This window comes from Pipistrellus kuhlii, unplaced genomic scaffold (genome assembly GCF_014108245.1).
Source record: "Pipistrellus kuhlii isolate mPipKuh1 unplaced genomic scaffold, mPipKuh1.p scaffold_m20_p_21, whole genome shotgun sequence".
Lineage (NCBI taxonomy): Eukaryota > Metazoa > Chordata > Mammalia > Chiroptera > Vespertilionidae > Pipistrellus > Pipistrellus kuhlii.
In genome coordinates this window covers 7,391,452-7,415,469 of record NW_023425520.1, presented here as the reverse complement: position 1 = coordinate 7,415,469, position 24,018 = coordinate 7,391,452, and the positions used below count along the sequence as shown (strand labels likewise).

Genomic DNA, 24,018 nt, shown 5'->3' with positions numbered 1-24,018 from the left:
GGAGCAAAGGAAGTGAAGAGGACAGATATATTTGGAAAACAATAAGGAAACTAGTCTGGCTGGTGCATTAGTTCATTTACATAACGTAAAGAATTTAGTGAAAGAAACCCTGAGAAATACAACGTTCAAATTAGCATATGAGGCCCAGGGTGGAGAAACCATTTTTACAAGCAAAGCCATGCCTACTAAAGTCTACCCAGGTGCCAGCCAACCTCTGTACAGGCTGATGGGATGGGGCACATGGCGTGGGCAGTTGTTGGTCAGGAGGTTCTTCACCAGGAGTGGTTGCTCTGAGGACAGAGCAGTGCAGGGGCTGCTGGCTGGCAAGGCTGGGTCTGTGAGTGAGGCTCCAAGCAGGGTGGGTGGGAAGGGCGGGAGGAAGGTGTTCGACAGTTACAAGTGGGGGACATGGACTCAAGGAAATCATGAGAACTAGGAAGAGAGTTCAAATGATTGCCAAGGGGTCCTGGTGAGATGCTAGAGGAAAGCTAATAGTCTGAGGACAACCAAGGCATATGGTTGAAGGTACAGGATGTTAAAATCTGAGTGTAGCAGGAAGGGTGCATAGGAAAGCTGGTCAGAGAGTGGAAAATAAGAGTGGGGACCCATCTGGGCAGGACACCTAGCAGACGGCTAGACCCTGCTCCTAGCTCTCTTGAGAAAAAAAGCAGTCCTCATGTTAAAAAAAAAAAAAAAAAACCAGTCCTGACTGATGACAATCTCTACTTTCTCACCATGTAACTATGTCGGAGAGAAAAGAGGTGTGTCCAGCAGAGGGCGTGCAACACCACAAATACGCTACGTCTTGAAAGAAGCTTGCTGTAAACCACAGGCTCTTAAATTGCTGATGGGTGAAAATGGCGAACCTTCGGAGTGAGAGGGGAAATCAAGGGCAAGAGCCACCAGAAAGGGAAAGCCCAGGGCTCATCTCATCTCGTCTTTTCCGAGGAAGGACTGGCCCTGAGGAGCTGTCATGGCAAATCAGTAAGTTCCCTGCTGCTCCTTCTTCTCTGAGGGAGGGGAGGAGTAGAGGGGAGGGTTTATCATGGGACTATCATAGTTTCCTAGTGCCTCCCAAGTCACACGATGAAGCTGAAAGCAGCTGGCCCTGGGCAAGGTCATGGAGGCGGTAGTCTAGCCCACCTGCCTCTGCATCTGCCTGCTCCCATCACACACACCAGGCTGCCAGGTGGCTCTGTGTTGTGGGATGCACTGTAGTGCGATGAGGACTGTTTGTGTAACTGCAGCACAGCATAGCTGTCGAAATTACCGGTCACATAAATAACCTCAATGCAATTACTTATTTGAACCATACTTCTCTCTACACCCCTCATATCATGCCCAGCTTTGCAGCGAGCCACCTGTCCCCTTCCTATACGACGCCGCCTTCTCCTGACATCAAATCCTCATGAAACGGCAAGGCACTTGCATGTCTACAATAGTATTTTCAAAATATTTCCAATAGGGATTCTTTTATTCGCATTTGCAATAGCCTTATAAATGTATGTGCCTGGAGACACTTGCAATCTTTCCCCAAATCAACACCATTTCCCCAAACCTTGTATGTGAAACTTCATGTACTCAAACTATTGTTTTTGTTTTCCTTTGCAGCTTTCGCCCTTCTCTGAACCATGTGTCTCCTGGCTGTGCGTTCTATAGCCCTCTCGTTTCTTTTTACCTCGAGCCCATATAGCTCCTACTTCGAGTCGGCTTCATGAGATCATGTCTTCTTTTCTGCAAAGCTCATCTGTCCACAGTTCTGCTCCTGAGTCTGCCTAACTACCTGTATAGCCTTACCCTCTGGCACTTTCCGCCTCTCTTTCCCCCACACCCTTCTAAGGGGAGCTTTCTCATTGATGGTAGAATAGTGATCAAAAACATGGCCTCCAGACCCCGGCTGATCTGTTTCAAAGCCTTTTCTGAGCAAGTTGTTAACGCTGTGCCTCTGTCTCACCTGTACGGTGGCAACAATTATGCTGGGTTGTTGCCGAGATTCACTGAGTTCACATGGGAAATGCCCTTAAAGGGGTCCCTGTAATAACAAATGTCAGCTATTGGCCATGTGCCTTTAATGGGTTGTCTTAATTACTAACAGTCGACACCATCTCTGATGTCTCATAGTCTTGTGATCTCTGCAGTCAACTATCTATTTCTATTTTAGAAAGAGACACTTAAGACACTGTTCCCAGCAGCTCCCTATCATTCTTTCCCAATCCTCTGCTCGGCCCCATGTCTGATTTTTGGCTTGCCCTTCCCGATGTGGGCCTCAGCGGGGAGTTAGGCTGAGAAGGTAACACATCTCTACCTTGCAGAGTAAATAAGAGGCTTTTTGAGAGACACGAACGTAATCAGTATCCCCATCAGTTGATGGGAAAGGAATGGCTCTGCTACAGAACCTGGCCAGAGGAAGTGATTCCAGCTCCAGGCAACGCAAGGTGAAACACCTCCTGGGGATCTGCCTCCACTTACCTTTCCTAGTTGCTCTTTAGTCTCCTTGGATTACATCATAGTTATGTGCCTGGCCCACTGTTTAGCCGCATGGCACCCATGGGGCTCCCTCTTTAGAGCACCCACCTCTTGGCCATCCTCCCAGAATTCCCTGCTCAAATGGACCCAAACCTGTGTGTAGCCCGTGCCTACTCTGGCCTCTGCTGGGTTGTCCTTCAGAGCAGAGCCCACAGCTGCGGGCAGCCTCAGGGTGTCCGCTAGGGGCGGGGAAAACTTGGGATGTGAGCTGGGTTGTACACAGGCAAGAGCATGAGCCCTGAGTGTGGGAGGAAGCCAGAGTGAGGCCAGGAGGATGAGCTGGGAGCCTGGGATTTTTAACTCTTGGCCCAAGTCCCAACAGTGTCAGGGCCCAGCCTTCATGGCCCCTCACCGCCCCCCATCTCAGCTCTTGGACAAACTTGAATTTCCTGGACCCCAATGCTGGGTTGTGGGCAAACCATGGAGCCAGCCTTAGACACGCAACACGGGGGTCTGGGGTCCCCGCATTTGTCCTCGGGGCGAGGACCAGGGTCTCTATTTCTTTTGAAGGATGTTTCTCTCTTCTGGTCACTGAATGTTATATCGCCTCTGGCCATGTCTCCGCTTTGATTTGTTGCTAGGACTTTCCGAGATCCCTCACAATTTCCCAACCTTGTGGCTGGCATGCTGTGCTGACCCCAGGCCTTATCTTATTTTCCCGGCTCTCATTTTCCCTTTGCTCAGTACTGTTTATAAAAGCTTGATATAGTAAACCGCCTGATATCCTGTTTGGACAGGGGGATAGAAAACAAAAAGAGAAAGGGGGAGAAAAGGCTGTCAGCAGCCCTACCATTGGCCTAGGAGCCCCCAGCACACACCCTCTTCACTCTGTGTTTTCAGAATCACAAAGACCAGTTAGCGAGGGCTGTGGGACAGAAAAACAAATGTTTTAGCAGGAACCGGTTTGGCTCAGTGGATAGAGCGTTGGCCTGTGGACTGAAAGGTCCCAGGTTCAATTCTGGTCAAGGGCATGTACCTTGGTTGCGGGCACATCCCCAGTGAGGGGTGTGCAGGAGGCAGCTGATCGATGTTTCTCTCTCATCGATGTTTCTAACTCTCTCTATCCCTCTTCCTTCCTCTCTGTAAAAAAATCAATAAAGTATATTTAAAAATAAAAAACAAAAACAAATGATTTATGTCTGGGTTTCCCGCAAGCTGCTGGACTGATGCAAATCAATATACATTAAGTCTCCCCTCTTCCATGTTCCCGTGTAGCTCAAGGGTGTCCCGAAGAGCCCAGAGTCACCCACACTATCCCACATGGCCTCGGCCACTCCCACATCCCATGGTGAGTCTGTAGCTGGATTCCGGGGCCCTGGTGGCCTCCCCAGGACAGTCTATGAATCAGACACTCAGCTCCGCCATGCAGAGCTCTGCTGGGAACCAGGCCTCAGTGGCCTGGACATACAGCGACAACTCTGGACCCGGGACCGTCACCAAAGCAGGGTCAGAGGGCCCAGGAACACTTCGGGAAGGGCGGTGGTGTGGGAAGGCCAGGCCAGGCGCCTGCCTCTGGAACATCTCAACACAGACACAGCCGTGAAACAACCACATTTTGCTTTATTAGGCGTTCCATAGTAATATAACACAGAGTCCTTAAGGAATAATAAACACGAGACTTATTTGTTTTTTTAACCATAATTATTTTGTCCTTAAGACAGTGGTTACAAAAAAGAAAAGGTACTCTTCTGGCTACACACGATGATGAGCTTTAGCACTGGAAGTTCCTCCTCACGTGTCACAATCACAATTCCAAGGGTTAAGAACCATCTATAACGAAATCCTACAGTTTCAGAGCATCAAGTCACTGCAGTTATTCAGAGCGGAGACACTGTCGATTTAGCTTAGCGGTTACACGTGACATTCATCTAACAGACACACAAGGCAAGCCGACAGGTACACATGCTTATACAGCCTGCGGGAATCGCCAGGCTTCGAGCGGTTTTAAGGAAACAATCCAAAGAACCCAAATGACCAGGACTTGGTACCAGAAAGACAGAAGACTCAAGTGAACACTGAAGAGCTGCGAGTGTTTCTTAGCATCGAAACAAAAAAAAGTACTTTTCCCCAACTGGTTCCAATTTCTCCCAAGGGAAGGTGAGAAAAACAAAAAAAATTAAATATATTAAGTTAACCAATTATTCTTTAAAAGTGCAATTTCCTTTTCAAATAACAAATAAACAACAACAGTAATAAAACATAAGAAACCCCAACCGTAACCCCGAAGGCAAATGGGTGTAGAGACGAGTGGAATGATGGGATGACCTGCGTGTTGGTGTTGAACGTCACAAAAGCAGCTGGGTTATAGGAAAGCCTGCGGACAGACATCACTGAGGAGAACCGGTACACACGCTCGGAAGGACGTGCCACACAAACCAGGGGAGACAGGGGCGTGCACGAAGGCAGCTAGTGAAGGGCCACTGAGACGGGGAGGAGAGGGGAGGTGCTGACACAGGTCACCGTCGGTCTCTACTGGCCACATGTGTGAGGTGTGAGTTTCTCCACAAGTGGCTCTGATGTCACATCGCACTCATCAAACAGATGTTTCCCTTTGCAAAGTAAAGCGGGCTTTATGTCCAATTTCCCCCCAAATTTTCAGAGTCTAAAAGGCCTCCCTGTATTGCGTGATGTCTTTCGAAATAATGGGACAAGAAAACAAAGGTTTCCCCCCAAAGTGAGAAGCCCCACTGTGTCCAGGAACCCCAAAAGATACTTAGCCAGGAAATAGCAGGCTCTTGGGGCCACTCCCACTAGCTCAACAGGACTGGTTGGCTCACTGGGGTTTGGGGGCTCACTTTACAGATTTGATTATGTCTCATCACCAGCTAGCACTGTCCAAAGGATGCTCTCCCATCCTGCAGCCTCAGACTTCTGCCACATCTCGGCACTGCTTCTGGGTCTCTTCAGGACCCAGGCATGACAGTGTGGGGGGTGCCTCGGCCCTCCCCTGCGCCTGGGGAGTGTCTCAGACTCACAGGCACATCCTCATGGTGATGGGTGGGTAGCACCAGTCTTACAGGGACAAGAACAGCAGCTGACTATGGTTGTGATGACAAAGCTCACACCCTCCCAGGCAGGTTCTTATGACCACAGTGGAATGGTAGACCTGGTCATTTGAAAAGGCAGTGGGGAAGGAGAGAAAAGTGTCTCAGAGACGAGGGCGGGAGGAAACAAAAAGAAAGAAATAGACGGGGTGGGGGGGGGGGGGAGACACTGGGGAAAATATTTAATCTGCAGCAAAATCTAAGCCAAAAACAAAACCTGCCCTAAAAGCAGTCAGCCCAGAAGACTATGGAATGGTGATGTGGACATTCTGGAATCTTTCAGGAGGGACACGCCGAGTGTGCCAACCACCTGAATCAGCTTTATGGTTACATAATTGCATCATTAGGATGTCCAGTTCAAACCCCTTGTATTAGTATTGAATTAGGCTTTCTAATTTAGTATTAAAAAAAAAAATCTCCCCCCTCCCCAACCCACCCCTTCCCAGCCCCATAATGAAAACATTTTTTTTTTTTAATTTAAAAAGAAAAAGGCAGCTCTGGGCAATTCACTTTATCTTCTTTTCCAATGAAAAGGAAGAGGATAAATACAACAGAGGTTGGAGATGAGAAACACCCTCATGGTGATTTGCTCTGTTTCGCATGTCTGAGTGCTGGATGCAGTCCCATGAGTGGGATAGTGGGTAGACATGGTGTGATGTTTGTAGATGTGTAGAGAAGTGGGTGAGCAAAGTCAGTGACTCCGGGTGAGGGACGGAGTGTGAGGCCCAAGAGGGAGCCCCGTGAACTGGCTGCCCCACAGTAACTATCACAGGCTCTTTAAAAAAAAAAAAAAAATTAAGGAAGGAAGAAAGGAAGGAAGTCTCAGAATGTCCTCAGGTATCCCATCCCCTAACCCTTATCCCCCAGTGGAATGGGCCCTGGAACTCTAGCCCAGGCTGGTGATGTTGGCACGGCCACCAGGGGGCGCCACGATGCGCTGGGTGGTGCGACGGGGGATGTTGTCGTCAATCTGAGCACCTGGAGAGGAAAGAGGGGTGAGGGTCAAAAGCAGAGTTACAGGAGTTCCTGCTCCAAGGGCCAGACCCACTCTTTGTCCCCTCCAAACTCCCCCGGAAGTTCAAACTACAAAGAAGTGATGGGCTTAAGGTGGCCAAAGACTCAGACGGTATAAAGCAGTACCTGCAGAAGCCTATTGGATCCATCACTTGAAAAAGTAAAGCTATCTATACTAAGAAAAGAGTAAGATGCAAATTGACTGTACCTTCGTTACGCCTACCAGCCAATCAGGAGTGAATATGCAAATTAACCCAACAAATATGATGGGTTAATTTGCTTATGCAGGCACTGACTGGCCAGGGGTGAGGTGGGATGCTTGCATCGTCACCATGGCGATGATGCAGGCTTTCTGCACTGCCCAGCCACTCCTGGCCCCTGGAAAGCCTGGGAAGGTGGAAAGGTGGCTTCGGCCAGAGCGAAGGCAGTGCCGGCAGCCAGGGGAAGGAAGGCCCATTCTTGCACAAATCTTCCTGCATTGGGCCTCTAGAATGTAAAATAACACTCCATTCCAGGCTTTCTTTTGTCTCTTACATCCTCCCCTATTCTGTAGTCTAGGGGTGTCTAACTGAATCAGAGAAGGGGCCAAAATCTAAAATCCAGCCTAAATCGCGGGCCGAATGGTTTACTGAACAGTCATAAACTGTCATTGTGATGGAAACGCAGCGGAGTGCAGTGATGACAGCGCGGTGCGGGCCACATTGCAAGGCCTGGCGGGACGGATTTGGCCCGCGGGCCTTGTGTTTGACACATGTGCTGTAGTCAGTTTGAGTGCAGCTTTTCCAAGGCACAGCCCTCTGGCGTCATGTTCCCCTAACACTACTCATCTCACTGTCTAATCAAAAGCAAGGGAACGATGGTTCCTTACATTAATGACCTGGGGACATAAGAAAGCACAACACCATTATGCCCATTTTAATTTACGACAAAACTAAGGTTCATTATTATTAAATCTTTTGAAATGGGTAATCTGTATATGGCATATATATATATATATATAGCAATGTTCTAAAACCAGTATATCTGACACACACAAAAAAAGATCTAATTAACTGTTTAACACACCATACAAATCTGGATACATATTTGTGGTTCAGAGGGCTAGAAAAGTGGAAGGGTTCTAGTTATGGGCCAAATGAAGGACTGGAAGGAAATTTCAAGTGTAGAAGCTCTGACATCTTGACCCATTCCTCTCATCATCCCTGATATCACATATTTTTATTCAAGCAAATAGCTAACAATTCTCAAATGGCTCTATTCTGAGCTCTTTGCATGCACATTAACTCATTTAATCCTTACAACAACTCCATAAGGTAACTACTACTATTATACCCATTCTATAGATGAGGAGACTGAGGCACAGCTAGCAAGCATCTGGACTACAAAGTTAAGCTGCTGACACTCCATAAGCTGAACTACACAAAATACAGTTGAACCTTGAACAACGCAGCGGGCAGGTGCGCCAACCACCCGTGCAGTCAAAACTCTGTGTATAATTTTGCCTCCCTCAAAACTTAATTACAGTGGGCTCTTTGCCTCTGTAGATTCAACCAAACATGGACCAAAAACACTATTTTAGGTTTGTATCTGTGGGAACCTGCGAATACAAAAATATTGTTTTTGATCCACATCTGGTTGAATCCACAGATGTGAAGGGCCAACTGTATCTATTGGGAAAAAATCCACATAGCAATGGACCTGCACCGTTCAATCCCATTGTCCAAGGGTCAATTGTACTGCGTATTAGGGGAGAAGAGAAATCCTGAAGTACCACCACATCCTTTTCTAGGATGGCCATACTACAGAGAGAAAAAATGTCCTGTTAACGTACGGGGTATTGCACACGGTGTACGCACTGTGCCATTATATGGGATACAAACGGATGTCAGGACTCTGAGACTGGCCACTGGCTGTGAGTGACATCTCTGGTGATAGCAGTACGTCCCACTTCGGGGAAAATGGGAATACCACTCCCTTCTGCCTCTTCTCCTTCTACAGGAGGGATTCCAGACTCAGCAGCCTCCTGCAGAATTGGGCCCTCCCCAAACCATAGCCATACCAGACAAGCTGAATCCAGACTGGTGCAGGTTCCGGACAGGCGGGGCCTGCTGCTTGGCCGGAGACGTCTTGGCCGACGAGGCGGGAGTGACTGTCTTGGGTGTCACGGACACCTCGCACACAGGCCCGTCGTACAGGCCGCGGGGAACCCCTCTCAGCTCCGCCAGCTGCAAGACACAGGCCCCTCGGTTCAGTCCACATTCGGAGGGAGGATGCCTCCTGGGCCACCCTCCCGATGTGGAAGAAGAGAGGCTAGAACAGAGGCCGGTGAGAATTAGAGCTGGGGGGCTCTCCTTAGTGGAGGGCAGGCCAGGGACAGATGTCAGCATGGGGCCAGCTCCACGACTCCAGGCCAGCAATCCTCCTAGGTGGGTCATGCATAACTGGTTACTCAATAAAAATTAACATTTCTTACCATTTTCCCCAATGCACTTCCACTTAAACCTCCAGGAATTCCAAACATTGTGAAAAGGATCTGTTTTGATAGTCAAATCGGGCCCCAAACTTCTTCCTCACTCTCCTTATCATACCCTTCCAACTCCATTGGCCCAGCCTGACGCCTCCCGCCCAGGGCTGCAGACGACTCTCCATGCCCTGAATACACCATGTGTTTTCCGTGCTCATAACATTCCCTCTACACATTCCCGCGTCTCCCTTCTTTGACTTGCCAATCTCCCACTGAACCTCCAAGACCCAACTCAGAATGCCCTCTCGCCATGTTACTCCCCCTCTTTGCCCCCCCCCCCCCCCCAGCTCCTCAGCAGAGGTCCTGCCCCTGAACCCTATCACAGCACATTGTCGGTCTCACTTCCTTCAGGCCGGCTGTGGACACGCCTGACTCCTCTGCTGGTATTCTCAACTCCAGGAATTAAAAAAAAAAAAAAAAAAAGTTTCCTCTTTCTCTGAATCCTTCGTACTCATCTCGATATTCTGACTCAAAGTGCTTAGAAAGGTTTATGACATTAAAAAACAATCCTATGCTCCGAGCTACTCACCCGGCTCCTTGCCTTGATGCGCTTGTAAACGAAATCGGGGAAGGGCTTTCGGGGGATGTAGCGCCCGGAGCCCTCGGTGACGTGAAGGGTGCCGTCTTCCAGGACGATCTTCCCCTGGCTGATGACCACCAGCGGAGAGCCGCGGCACTCCATGCCCTCGAAGATGTTGTACTCGAGAGCCTGCAGGGAGAGGGCACAGGACGCTTGGATACGCCCTGCCACCCTGGCTGGATCTCACCCGGAGGGCAGCACCCACGGCCCCACATCGCATGGACAAAGGAAAGACCCAGAGCCGGAGTCCCTGCCCCACGGACCACACCAGCAGGCGTTAATCTCCAAGACTCAGTCTCTCTGTCTAACACATCTCTTCCCAACGGAAAAGCATGAGGACCTGTACACGCTACAAAACGGAAGAGAAGGATTCCACGCATTAGCAGCGACGTTGTTCTCACTAACTGAAGCGCCAATCAGGTTGGAAGCAGAGGCCTTCCGTGACAGTTCTAAATTTAACCTTGGAGTGGCCATCCTGGGCGAGGGTTTCCCGCTGGGGAGCCTGGTTCTCCATACCGCTAGCGATGTGGTTAAGCTGCAGTCCCCAAATGACAGGACTGGGGTAATTTAAGGGGCTTGTCTTCATAACATGTTTGAGGTTTAGTTCATTTCCCAAACATGCAGCTAGCACCGAGTTTCAAGCTTTTCAGGGTGACCTTGGGAAGGGTGTCATCCTTTCAGGACTGGCTCAAGCTCATCTCTGTCAGGTTACTCCACGGTCTACACTGAGTGGCCAGATTACTATGATCTCTGAACGCATAATAATCTGGCCACTCAATGTGTGCGTGTGCATGCATGTGTGTGTGTGTGTGTGTATTAGAGGCCTGGTGCATGAATTCGTGCGTGGGTGGGGTCCAGCCAGCCTGGCCACGGGGGGAGGGGACATGGGCGGTTGGCCAGCCTGCATGCTGGTCAAACTCCTGGTTGAGGAGTTTATTAGCCTTTTATAATATAGGATATACACTGAGTGGCCAGATTATTAGGCATTCAGAGATCATCATAATCTGGCCACTCAGTGTATATTCTCACAGACTCCCCTGGCATATCTGTGTGCCCTCTTGGAAAACATGCTGGAAGCAAGGCAACAGAAACCAGGGGCACTGTGCTTCCCTCAAAAACTCCACTGGCAGTTTCATCCCGCAGCTTCAGCTCACCCAGGGCCATTCCAACTCCCAAAGGCCTCCTGCTCCTTCCTACCTGCCTGCCCTGCCACAGGCACCAATGCCTGCGCTGAGCCCAGGAATGGCGCATACATAGGCAGCTCCAACCATACAAAGCCGCTTGGGCTTCTGGGAGAATTCAGGCCAGGCTATCAGCACTGAAGGAGTTAGCCTGGGAATGAGCTGTCCCGCTGCAGGTCAGCACCTCTGCCTATGAGCATGGAGAAGCCCCGGCTGGCTCCTTAGCTCACATTCAGTGTCAAAATGCAGTGGTGCTGGCCTGGCCAGTGGGCTCAGTGGTTGAGCATTGACTCGTGAACCAGGAGGTTACAGATCAATTCTCAGTCAGGACACATGCTCAGGTTGTTGGCTCAATCCCTAATAGGGGGCATGTGGGAGACAGCTGATCCATGAGTCTCTCTCATCAGTGATGTTTCACTCTCTCCCTCTCCTTTCTCTCTGAAATCAATAAAACCATTTTTTTTTAAATGCAGCAGTGCTGACTGAGAACAGCAATGAGAGAGTCAGTGCTGCTCTGAGGCTCCGAGGACTCATGTGGCAACAATGGGAGGAACGAGGCAGAGAGCACTTGGGAGGAGGGACCAAGTGTGTCCCCACGTCTTTCATCAATTCTAGGTCACTCGTCCCTGAAGTCAGAATGTATCTTGCAGCAGGTGGACCTGCACAGTCTGTTGCTGTCAGTGGAGACTGAGCCGAGTGCCCCCAGGGGGACCTGGGCTTGCTTTTCCCCCTGGCCTATTGGATGACCACACGGAAGCCATTGGATATTAAATTCCCAGCTTCAGGCTCCTCTGGCCCTACAGGCAGCAGGAACTCAGACCTCCAACTTGCATGAGTACCGGCTTTCGGGTCATAGTCTCCGAGGAGGCATTTTGTCCTCTATATCCACAGCCAAAGTCAAGGCTCACAGACTTTTTCCCTCACATTCTGCGTGGCAGATTCCCCTCTCACGTACCATACGCTGAGCACAGGCTGGTCCTCGGTGGCACAGCGTATTTTCAGAGTCTGCCTCACCTTGACTGTGATGTGCCCTGCTGGTGGTACATAAACTGAGGGAACATCTGGGCATGGATGGCATTCAGATGTGGTGAGATGCAGAAGCTGTGTGACTACGGGCAGCTCACTTCAGCCCTGCCACCTTCCAAGACTTGGTGACAATCGCAACACAAAAAGCATCCTATGTGTGCAGGCCCCTGAGAGATTTCTCTCAGCTCTGAAATGACCTTGGGAAGGGTCATCCTTTAAGGGCTGGCTCAGCCTCCATCTCTGTCATGTTCCTCCACAGCTAACGGTCTACGTTCTCACAGACTCCCCCGCGCCCTACTGGAGGAATGGAGTCAACCTTGGAGCCGGTGCCATCTGCCTTGGGTTCACATCCTGGGCCACTATTTGCCACTGTGTGACTTTGGACAAGTCCCTTCCTCTCCTCTGAGCCACAGCTTCCTCGTCTACAAAAGGCCCACTTCACAGGAATGGTGCTAGGATCACGAGACATAGAAAAACCAGAGCAGCTCGCATGCTACAATACTTGACACAAAGCAGGCGAGTAAGATACACTCCCTCATTCACTGCTGGTTTCTCACTGCACTGTCCCAACAAGACTGCAGGTCCTTTAGTGTCAAAGACATCGGAAGACACACGTATTGAGTTTAACTGCATGTGAGGGACTGAGCATGACCCCCGCAAGAGCTTTGGGCCATCAGCCATTCCAAAACGATGGAGGAACCAGCCCCACGACTCTAAGTGACTTAAAATCAACAGGTCAGTGGTCAGATCACAGGGAGTTCAGAGCCCACCAACTGTCACACCAGCTTAATCACTCCCCAGGGTGGATGTGTTTTTTGTTTTTGTTTTTGTTTTTTTTATGTATTTTTATTGATTTCAGGGAGGAAGGGAGAGGGAGAGAGAGAGAAACATCAATGACAAATCATTGATCGGCTGCCTCCTGCATGTCGCCTACTGGGGATCAGGCCCTCAACCCGGGCATATGCCTTTGATCGGAATCGAACCTGGGACCCTTCAGTTCACAGGAAGATGCTCTATCCACTGAGCCAAACCAGCTAGGGCCCCAGTGCAGAGGTGCTTAACCTACATCCATCAGGGCCCCTAAATTACTCATCTGGCTGGATGCCTGGGAGATCCAAGCAGAGGCGTAGCACCAGGCTGTCAATAACAGTTATCTTAAAGCTCCAAATTAAAGCCAATCGGCACTGTGGCAGGAAACGCTGTTACATGGGGCAGCCTCCTGTCTGTATTCTCCCAAATGATGACTGCTGTACAGGCGTGTGTAGGGCGGGCTCTTTAAAACAAGCGAGGATGAAAAGGAGACACTTTTGGAAGCCAGCTTGTCCTAGATGAGATTGCCTGGCGGTAAAGGCAGGGCAGTGCTGTCGCCCTCGAAAGGTTCGGATGGAAGGCCTGGAGGGAGAGCCTGTCTTCTCGAATCATTGCTCCTTCACCCAGGTTAAGGGCGCCACATGCAAGCTCCCAGCGAGGTCATCTGCAGTTTACAGAATGAGTCCCGCTCCGCCCTCACAGGAAGCACCTCTGGGGAAGGGCGGCAGGGAGGGGAAGCATCGTCTCCACTGAACCCCGACCCAGAGGCTGCATATGCAGTCTGGCAGGGAAGCGCGCTGGACAATTTTGGGTTCTAATTCTGGCTCTACCGCAAAATAGCTATGTAACGTTAGACTGAAGCTCTCTGAGCCTCCGTTTATTTATCTTCCCAATCGGCATAATAACACCATCCCTTTATTGGAAAGGCCAAACGAAAAAGAAACTGGGAAGGAAGATGATGTTAATTGCATAGGAATAAGGGGTTCACTGGGCAGGATCCGCTACCTGTAAAGAAGCCACCCTGGACCCGAGAGGTTGTGATTAGGTTACAAGTCGGTGTGGCCGTAAGGCTGTGCTGCAAAGCTAAGCCAGCCGGCAAGAAAGGAGGACGGAAGTCAACTATAAATAGATACCAAGGGTGGAGCAGCCTTCCCGGAAGGCACCCACCGTCCCAGCACCCACAGGTGCCAGGAGAGGCTAGAGGCAAGCTCCACACCTCAAACCCCCCTGCTCAAGTGGGAGAGGACCGGGGCACAGCAAAGGGCTGTCCATCCCTTCTGGAGAAATGCCGGGAGCCAGCCCCTGAGCTATGGCGGTACTGGGAAAGGAGTCAGTACCTGCTGGCCCAGGCTAGTGGGGGTGGGCCGTCCAGAATCAGATTCCCTATTGAGTCAGCTTTCAATTCGGAACTTTAATTCACTTCCAGATTCATGAGTTTCTGACAAAACACTTCTGTCCTGGGTCGATTTATTTTCCAAAGCTCCCTTTGCCCATATTCTTTCAATAGTGTATCTATACAGGCACATTGATATATCTATACAGGCACAGTCACACGTGACTTTTTCTATAAAGAGCCAGTGGTATCTAACATCTCTACCTAGGGCCCCTGATTTCACTGACTCACGGGACATCCAGAGACCTGATCTAAATCCCACACTCCCAACTGAGGAGCTTGAGACGTGACATGAGTTACTTGCCCAAGGTCCCAGTAACAAGACAGGGCATCCCCAAATTCTGCAGTCTGGACTAAGAGACAAGAGTACCTCAGCAGGGTAGCTGGACAATTGTGGTTAGAGTATTGTCCTAATATGCCAAGATTGCAGATTCAATCCCCAGTCAGGGCACATACAAGAATCAACAAATGAATGCATAAAAAATCCCTCTCTCTCTCTCTCTCTCTCTCTCTCTCTCTCTCTCTCTCTCTCTCTCTCTCTCTCTCTCTCTTCAATAAATGAATTTTAAAAATTAAACAAGTGACATCCCAAGCTCCAGATCCTAAAATCACATCAGAATGGCTGCAGGGAGTATCTCTTCTATTTGGAAAGAAGTCAAAGTCAATTAGCTCCTTGAGATAATAGGAGCCTTTGTCGGCTGTTTCTATAGGGCAGCACTGACGTCAGAAAACAATGGCTTAAAAGAATAGACATGCCCAGTGGGCACCTCAGGAGTGTTTATTTAGATCCCCTGCACGGGCTGCCATGGGAGGTACTGCACCAAAGTATAAAAATGGATTGGTGTCTGACTCCTAGAAGCTCCAGTGTCCTGCATGATTGGAGGCTCTGAAGGGCTGTAAGCAGAGACTATCTGTAAGAGAGGCTGTGGTACTCCAGAACGAAAAGAATAACTTACCGTCAGTCTTTTTTACCTAACTAAGGAAAAAACAAAATTATCAACAAAATGCAAATTATAATATATCCCAGGCCAAGTTCATTCCTCTCACAGTGAGTTCTCTCCCTCAATTCTGGGACTCTCCACGCCTGTCTCTGAGACTGTGATCTGTTTGGATTGGGAGCGCACAGTGAACAGGACTTACGCTGTTGTGGGTCTTAGCAGAGATGGTTTTAACGCTGTCGGGGTCCCAGATGACCAGGTCAGCATCGGAGCCCACAGCAATGCGGCCTTTCCGGGGGTAAAGGTTGAACACTTTGGCTGCGTTGGTGCTGGTCACAGCCACAAACTGGTTCTCATCCATCTTCCCAGTGACCTGCAGAGTAGAACACCACACACACACACACACACACACACACACACACACACACCAAAAGCAGGTCAAGAGGTTGAAGGGTGGACTGCGGCTCAGCAATAAAAGTGAACACACCTTTGATACATATGACAACTTGGATGTTAAGGGCATTATGCCGAGTGAAACAGCCAATCTCAAAAGGTCACATATAGTATGATTTCATTTGTATAAACATTCTTGCAATAACAAAGTTACAGAAATGGAGAACAGAAAAGGTGTGGCAGGGGAAAGGAATGAGTGTGACTGCACAGGGGCAGCATGAAGGGGCTCTTTGTGGTGACAGGGGACATCTGTACCTTGTTTGCAGTGATGGTTACATGAATCCCCACAGGACAAAATCACACACACACACACACACACACACACACACACACACGGCACCATCTTTGATCTCTGGGCGAGATGCAGCTATGGGGGGAAATGGGAGGAGGGTACACAGGCCCTCTCTGTCTTCTCTTTGCAACTTCCTCGGAATATAATTATTTCAAAATGAAAAGTTTAAAAAAAAAGTTGACAGGACTGTAACGCCTCTTGAGGAAACATCATTAGACTGGAGTGGCTGTCCTCTTCAAAGACACAGCACAAACCTAGGCCTCTGGTCTGGCCATTCTAGAGGTCTCAGCCCCACATCTGTGTTTCTGTAGCCAATGACCTTTCCTCATGTCCTTCCTGCACTTTCTCATCTCTACCATGTGTGCTCTCTGTCCTTTCAAAACCAGAATTTGAGGCCATGCCTGCATAGAAAACTACCCTAAAGCTGAGCAAAGGAAATGAGTTGGTGTTTAGAGAAAAATGACAATGGTCCATAAGCTTATGAAAACATATTCACTCCAACTAGTAACTGACAGGATTGAATGAAAGACAAAATTCACCCATCAAATCAGCCACATTTTGGAAATTTTTTATGATAACACCAATGAGGACCAGGAAGAAGATACTGGGGGATGTCACACAATGCTGGCAGCATATAAATGGATGCAGTCTTCCTGAAGGTAACTTTGGCTATATACTGTATATATAGCCAAAAGCCCAACAAATATACACATCCTTTGACCCAGCAATACCACTCCCAGAAGCATAATAAAAGATACGTCCAGCGATATTCATCCCAGTAACAAAACCAGATTTCCTATGGGAAGCTGAGCACTGGGTCAGTCCAGTGGACCGCCTGATGGGCCCAAGAGGCTGCCATTTCTTCAGTAGGGTGGGAGGTGGTTATCTGTGAAGGTACAATTCAATGACATACCCAGTTGCAACTGTACAACTCGACTTCACTGTTCGCATGTATCACCAATAAGGAAAATATTGTTTGGTGATGGTAAGACATAAAAGTGCATGACAGCCTGGCCGGTGTGGCTAAGTGGTTGAGCATTGACCCACAACCAAGAGATCACTGGTTCAATTCCCAGTCAAGGAACATCCCCAGGTTGTAGGCTCAATCCCCAGCAGGGGGCATGTAGGAGGCAGCTGATTGATGTTTCTCTTTCATGGATGCTTCTCTGTCTCTTATCCTTCTCCCTTCCTTTCTCTCTAAAAAATTCAATAAAAACTTTTTTTTTTTTAAGTGCTCTGAGGCTTTCATAGCTCAATTCTTTGGATACTGCATGAGAAAAATAAAATTTCACTGCAGGTGTAACTTCTCAGTCACAGCAGAAAATTATTTCCACTTAAAGTGCATACCCAATTTCTCAACTTAAAAACATGCAATTAAAAATCACTTAAGACTACTTATGCAGTTACCACCAAATTACTGACAAAACAGAACTAAACAACTCTTCCTGCATTAAAAAAAAAAAATCAGAAACAACATAAATGTTCAAAGAACATAGAGGGGGGAAAAACAAGTTTTTCAGGTATATTTCAGAATGTGGAGACCTTTTCATGAGGTATTATCTTAATAAAACAGGCCGTGGTGTTTACACACTCACACACACACACACACACACACACACACATATCATACACACACGTGTACTCTTGCACTGACAAAAAAAAATGGAAAGACATATGGCCAACATATCAATTGTCATTAAATCTGAAAGATGGTGTCATGAGTAGTTTTTATTCACTTCCATTCTTTCTGGAACAGGGATATATTGTTTGCATAATTTAAAAAATTCATTAGGAAACAACACCTGTGCTGTTTTAAAGCACTGAAAATGCAAAAAGTCCCAAGACCCTTCAAGGTCAGAGTCTGCTCAAAGCAGGCCCACCACAAGCCTGTGGTCATCGTGGTGGAGATGCTGAGCCCAAAGAGCCCTAAGAAACACGTTTAAGGACATGGAGTCCATTTCCAAGAACCGAAGGTTAATGGAGAACATCGCCAGCTCTCTAAGGAAGCTTTCTCCTGACTAATCAAAAAGAGTCGCATTTTAAAGACTGTGGGGTACTGTTTTTTTAGTCTCCACGGATTACAGAGGTTAATAATAAAAAACATATATGAAATATTTAGAAGGAAATGATCTATATAAGGAGAAATCTTGGATTCCCAAACCTAACAAGTATTGTCATACAAGTCCCAGCTTCTAGAATTTTCTCAACTGCCATTGCAAGGCTGACATGAGACCCATGGCCCTCCGAAGAGGAGGCCGGGGAAAGCTGGGCCAGCCCGGGAGGGAGACCACGGCTTCTTACCACAGCCTTATCCCAGACGACGGACATCCGCTCCTCAGTGCCATTGGTGCCTTCGGGGATCAGGGTGAAGTTGTCCTTTCCGACCGCCTTCTGGGCAGTGTTGAAAGTGCAGTGGGCACTGCCAGTGACCTGGAGATCTCCACTGGAAGGGAAACGGGTGACTAGCTTATAACTACTACTCTTTGGCACCTATTTGTAAGGCGTCTTAGGGTGTCATCACACTACAGTGAAGTCCTTTGGATATTGCATTCATTCCTGTCGCTGGGCCAACATTTTTATTTTAAACTAGAAGCCCAGTGTGTGAATTCACGTAGCGCCACCCACTCATCTGCAGTCCTGCCTTGACATGGGAACCTGTCCACGCAGAGTTCCTGGCCCAGCCCCCAAACCCTCTGGCCTTCTCTGGCCCCTTCAAGCCCCGAGCTCAGTCCCTCCAGTCACCTCAGGCTGGTCCCGCCTTCTCTGGGCCCTTCAAGCCCCACCCTCAGTCCCTGGAGTTGCCTGAGCTGGTCCCGCCTTCTCTGGACGCCTCCCCACTTCCACCCTGTCTCCAGAGCAATGCCCCAGCTAATATGCTAATGACCTGGTTGTTACCCATTACAGCATCCCAACCATTAGCATATTAGCTCTTTTTTTTAATTTTTTAGAATTAAATTATTATCTGTGTACATATACCATTGCCCCCCCCACCCATGCATATCCTCCCTCCCCAGAGTTTTGTGTCCATTGGTTGTTCTTATATGCATGTATACAAGTCCTTCGGTTGATCTCTTATCTTCCCCAGATCTCCCTACCCTCTTTATTAGTACAGATCGCCCTCCCAAGGATGGTGTCAAAGTGGCAATCCCCTGTTCCCATTTAGCCAACTGAGTTTGGAGAACACGGGTCTATCTGCAAGCTTGCGTCTGCCCACATGTTGTAAGCCACCAGGTCCGGTTGGTCTGAGCGAAGACTGAGAATGGGAAGTGTGAACAAGTCACCAAGACTCACCAGGACAGCAAGGAGTTCAGGAAGTCCGGAGTGGTCGGGTCAGGGCTCAGGGGCGGGGAGGTGACAAAAGCCGCGGCCTTGGCCCAGTTCTTGCTCCAGTAGTGGGAGCCATCAGTTCCCAGGCTGGCGGTGACGGGCTCGCCGTACACCACGGTTCCTGGTGAAGAGAACAAAGCTGAGGACCAGGCCATGAGGGAGAAAGGAAACCAGCCTTGTTGGGAGGAGCCAACTGCTCCGCAGCATGTGAGGGACCCTCACCATCCCTTCAGAGAAGGTGCCAGCCGCACCTCGCAGGTGAGGACATGGATACCTGAGGCCAAATACCTCACCCACCAGAGCCACCAACTCCACATGTTCACCTTGGGACCTTGCTCTTATTTTTTTTAAATATATATTTTGATTTCAGAGAGGAAGGGGGAGAGAGAAACATCAATGATGAAAGAGAATTAATTAATCAGCTGCTTCTGCACACCCCCTACTGGGAATCAAGCCCACAACCTGGTTATGTGCCCTTGATGGGAATTGAACCTGGGACCCTGCAGTCCACAGGCTGACCCTCTATCCACTGAACCAAACCAGCTAGGGGGACCTTGCTCTTCTAACTCAACACACTCCATAGGTGATCCCAAACATTCCACCTCCTACACTGACCATTCCCAAATCATTAACACTCTCAGACTGCATTCAAGCATCCCGTCCCAAGTGCTGTCTAGACTCATACTTTTGGATGATCCATGGCACCTCAAACTTAACCTTATTGCTCACCTAATACTCCCCCTACTCTCCCAACACTTCCCAGCACCCTCACGGTGTCTAGTTCTGGCTAAAGAGCTGAGAGAGGGGATTAGATGTTATACTAAGGGGCTGAAGCATTTGAGAGCAAACACAGATCCAAGAGATGGAGCGGCTCAGTGAGTCACCACCTGAAGGGAACTGCCGTTAGCACCCCGAGTCACAGCTGGCTTTGCAAGAGAAACAAAGGGCTTTGCAGTACATACTGCAATCTCTGAGCTTCCAGAAGCCTAGTCTAGCTTAATGAATGCACTATAAAGAAAGTCTGTTCCCTGATGCCCAAATCATGTACTTCTCTGTCCATTCATGTGCACCCCAGACAGGTGGGAATCATTTACATCATCGAATGCCAACTTCAATGGCTGAAATCCACCCTTGAATCCACTGTGTCCCATCCCTTAGCTAAGTGGTCGGCAAACTCCTTAGTCAACAGAGCCAAATATCAACAGTATAACGACTGAAATTTGAGAGCCAAATTTTTTAAACTTAAACTTCTTCTAACGCCACTTCTACAACATAGACTCACCCAGGCCATGGTATTTTGCAGAAGAGCCACACTCAAGGGGCCAAAGAGCTGCATGTGGCTCCGAGCCGCAGTTTGCTAACCGCTGCCTTAGCTCATTGCCCCCCAGCTCATTCCAGCAGAGCCTCCGGGTCAGAGTTTAGGTTTACTTTTGCTTTCCTAACCTTCTCCCCCAGCTCTCCATCCATTCTCCATGGCACTCCCAGAGTGATCTCCCTAAGACCGTCTTCCCAGGCCACTCCCTTCAGGAAGTCCTCCCGAGGAGCACTGGCCTTCAAGGACAAAAACGAACTCCTCGCTGTCACAGCTGCTGCACGCCACTGTCCGGGGGCCTAACAAAACCGATCTCCGCATCCCCATCATCCAAAACGCCATCCCGTTCTCCACGCCAATACTCCAATAACCACCCCGTTCCGAATTTTTGGGTTCTCCACTAGATGGAGATACCCTAAAGAACACTGCCCGCACAGGGAGGCACTCGGTAAGTGTGTGTTACGGTGTTCTTTTATTAATGAAAGGCACCGGAGCTGAAATATGATGCCAGGCCAACCTACCACCTCCAGGGACCCTCTCTCCTCACCTCCTCCTACCACAGGGCTACCCCGCCCCCCAGCGGTCCTCCCAGCCCTTCCCCATTCTCCAAACACAGGGTCCTCAGGGCCAAACACTTCTTGGTCAGGAATGTGTCTCCTTTCCTCCCCACAGCCTTTCCAAGGCCTTATCTCCTGATAATTACACCACAGGCTCTCTAAGCTGCAGCGGCAGCTCTGAGCTGGCTCCTCCCAGCTGTCCCCTCCAGCCTCAGGAATTTCATAAAGGAGTCCCTGTTCAGCCAGCGGTGTCAGAGGCCACCGCAGGCGGGCGGGCGGACAGCTCTCTGGGGGAAATCGGTAACAACCCTGCAGCAGGAGGGAGGGCTCCACACCCGGGAAGCCGCACCCAGAAGCCAGCCCCTGGAACCCATGCTCAGAATCCCCTGGCAGGTCTCCTGAGTTCCGGGCCTTCTCAAAGCCTCTCGGACAGAATTCAGTCTGAGGAGCCAGCTGGATGTAAACAGCTCCGGCTCATTCCAAATAGAAAAACTCCGCACACCACGAAGGCCCTGGCTGCCACCAAGTCCATTTATGAGATGCAAATGGCTGAACAGCACCTCTGCTCGGGATCCAGGCCTGGAGCCCCGCTGGCTGTTGCCAGAGCCCAAGGCCGAGGCTGGCACAGGCAGTAGGAAAACAAGTGACTCTTAACCCTAAAGTGCCCAGATTCTATTGACATTAAAAAAGTTCCAGAGAGCAGAACCACTTGGAGAAAAAAATCCTGAACCACCATAAAGTTCCCTGACTTTCCCTTAACTTGCTCCTGCTCACCCTTGGCCTGAATCTGCCCTGCAGCCCTGCTTTGGAAACCCGAGTGCAAGGAGGGGTTGGCTCCCGATCGCATCCTGACTCCCCCTCACGTGCGTGCCCTTGACTGTGGCCCTCATCTCGGTCTGTGACATACAACTGCTGGCGGTGCGGGGCTGGTGCACAGAACATGCTCTCACCATGAAGGAATGAGCTCAGCTTTCCACCTCTGGAAAACCCAGAGCGAGTCAGAGCTTCAAGGTCACTGCTGAGCAGCCCTGCCCGAGGCCCAGGCCAAGCCAGGACTCCTGGGCCGGGCCAAGCCGAGACAGGGGCACTTGGAGACGAAGAAAGGCAGCTTGAGGTTCATTTCTGCTTTGTCCTTCCTGTTCAGATTCCAAGGGACCCTAAGGTGCTGCGGTCTTGTGGGTTATTCCTTTTCTTCAGCCCCTAAGAGCAGGGCAGGAGTTAACCCATCCTGTGGGAGACCCCCACTCCAGGGGCATATGGGCCACTGCTGGGGGCAGGGGACTGCTCCTAATCCCAGGGCACGCTCCCGTTTGATGCCCTGTACCTGGGTGAGCCACGCAGGAGCTTCTCAGCCTCTGTGAGGCCACAGACACCACTGAGCTGCGTGCCAGAAACAATCACGGCTAATCAGAATGAACCACGGGACAGGCTCCACTGGCTGATCAGCACTCCTCTAATCACGCTGTGAGGCTTTCTTGGCGGAGGCTGGACCTTCCGATGTCCTTCTCCGGGGACCGTCTGAACTGAAGGATGGGACCCTGAGCCAGCAGCTGGCAGGCTCCCCAGGCCAGCCGGAACTGCGGGGCCCTGGGGGCCGGGGGTGCTGATTCACAGGGGCTGGGGCCTGAGAGCATTCGTGCAGAGTAAACGGGAGGCTGGGCTGGGACAGCGCCCCCATGGACAAGAAGTGGGACAAGCCCAGAGGAGAAACGATGGAAGACTGGGTACGTGGATTTCAACAAACAACCACGAAAGCACAGTGAGGACACTGCCTGGGTCTCTGTCTGTCTGCCTGTCTCTCTCTGAGTCCAACCAAGCCAGGAGCCAACAGCCGGGCCTACCCATGAGTAATGCCGTCAGACTCCAGAGGGCTCCAGAGGAAGAGAATCCACGTTCCCTGAATGAGTCTGGGGATCGCCCCTCTAATCTGATTTGTTTTAAAGGCACTAATGACTCATTTCCAGTAGGAAGGAGGGCAACAGGGATGTGAACAATATCCCACCACAGACACGCTTGCTACTTATTCTGTGAAGCAACGTTTGGGTTGATACCTTAGAACACTTCTGTCAAACGGACTAGACATCTCGGGGGAAAGAAAGGCGGAGCTCGGGATTCAAGCTCACAGCCCAATGTCACAGCTGTGGCCCCAGGTTCTGCCTGCCCCGGAGGAGAGGCTTATCGGCAGCAGCCTGGGGCCTCACACGCTGGAACCTGAACAGACTCCCATCCCGCAGTGGCTGCATTACAAGGCAAACTGCATTCCCAAGGGCTGTGTCTGCTGCTAAAGGGAGGGCTGTCTGGGAAGGAATTTTTGCCTCCAGATGGCCTTGGGGCTCCAGCTGCAACATCAAGTCTTCCCTGTCTCTCTAAGCCCCCAGGCCAGCCTGCACATTTCAGACTTGCCAACGCCTACAACTGCCTGAGATTCCTTACATCTCTCTCTCTCTCCCCCTCCTGTTTCTCTGAAGAGCCCTGGCTAACAGGTTTTATGGCGGGCACAAGCCAAGTCATGCACAAGCCAAGTCGTGAGCCACTCTTTGGGTCCCAGATGGCTAGGCTGTGATTGGCGTAACACTAAGGATTCATCCCCAAGTTGGGGTGGTCCTCCGGGCTCCGTCCATGACCACATGCTTCTTTCTCATTGCGCCTGAGTCATTCCTACTGACCCGCAGGTCAAAGGAAGTCTCGCCTCGGTTTGGGTTCCCAGAGTTTGATGTTCCTCAGCAATCACCAGATGCTGTGACCCTTTCTGCATCTGGGTGGTGGGGATGGGTAAGGAGGAGGCGGGAGAAGGTTGTCTACGGGCTAAGACCGGGCACTCACGGCCTCCACACTGCCATCCACACGGGGGGGGGGGGGGGGGCATTGCAGCCATACTGGGCCGCACATGTGGACAAGATGCAGTCTGAGGGAGCTGCTCCAGAGCAGTCCCAGAATGGTCCTCCGTGGAGAGGGGGCTGGCCAGGAGTCCAGGTCCCGGGTTCGGTTTCCCATAGGATGAATGAGCTGGGGAGCACGATACTCACTTCCACACTCAGTGT

At 50.1% G+C, this 24,018-nt stretch overlaps 1 protein-coding gene across 2 annotated transcripts in view; it reads right to left on the bottom strand.

The window, feature by feature from the left end:
* Positions 1-6,066: 6,066 nt before the first annotated feature.
* DPYSL2 (dihydropyrimidinase like 2) overlaps positions 6,067-24,018 on the bottom strand; it is a 120,815-nt gene continuing 102,863 nt past the window's right edge. For both annotated transcript variants that reach the window (XM_036450140.2, XM_036450142.2), the window contains exons 9-14: positions 19,073-19,229; positions 18,083-18,224; positions 15,239-15,409; positions 9,638-9,817; positions 8,644-8,809; positions 6,067-6,548 (exon numbers count right to left, since the gene is read on the bottom strand). In XM_036450140.2, coding sequence (XP_036306033.1) covers positions 6,457-6,548; positions 8,644-8,809; positions 9,638-9,817; positions 15,239-15,409; positions 18,083-18,224; positions 19,073-19,229 — 908 coding nt within the window. In that variant the 3' untranslated portion in view covers positions 6,067-6,456. The remainder of the gene's footprint in view (positions 6,549-8,643; positions 8,810-9,637; positions 9,818-15,238; positions 15,410-18,082; positions 18,225-19,072; positions 19,230-24,018) is intronic.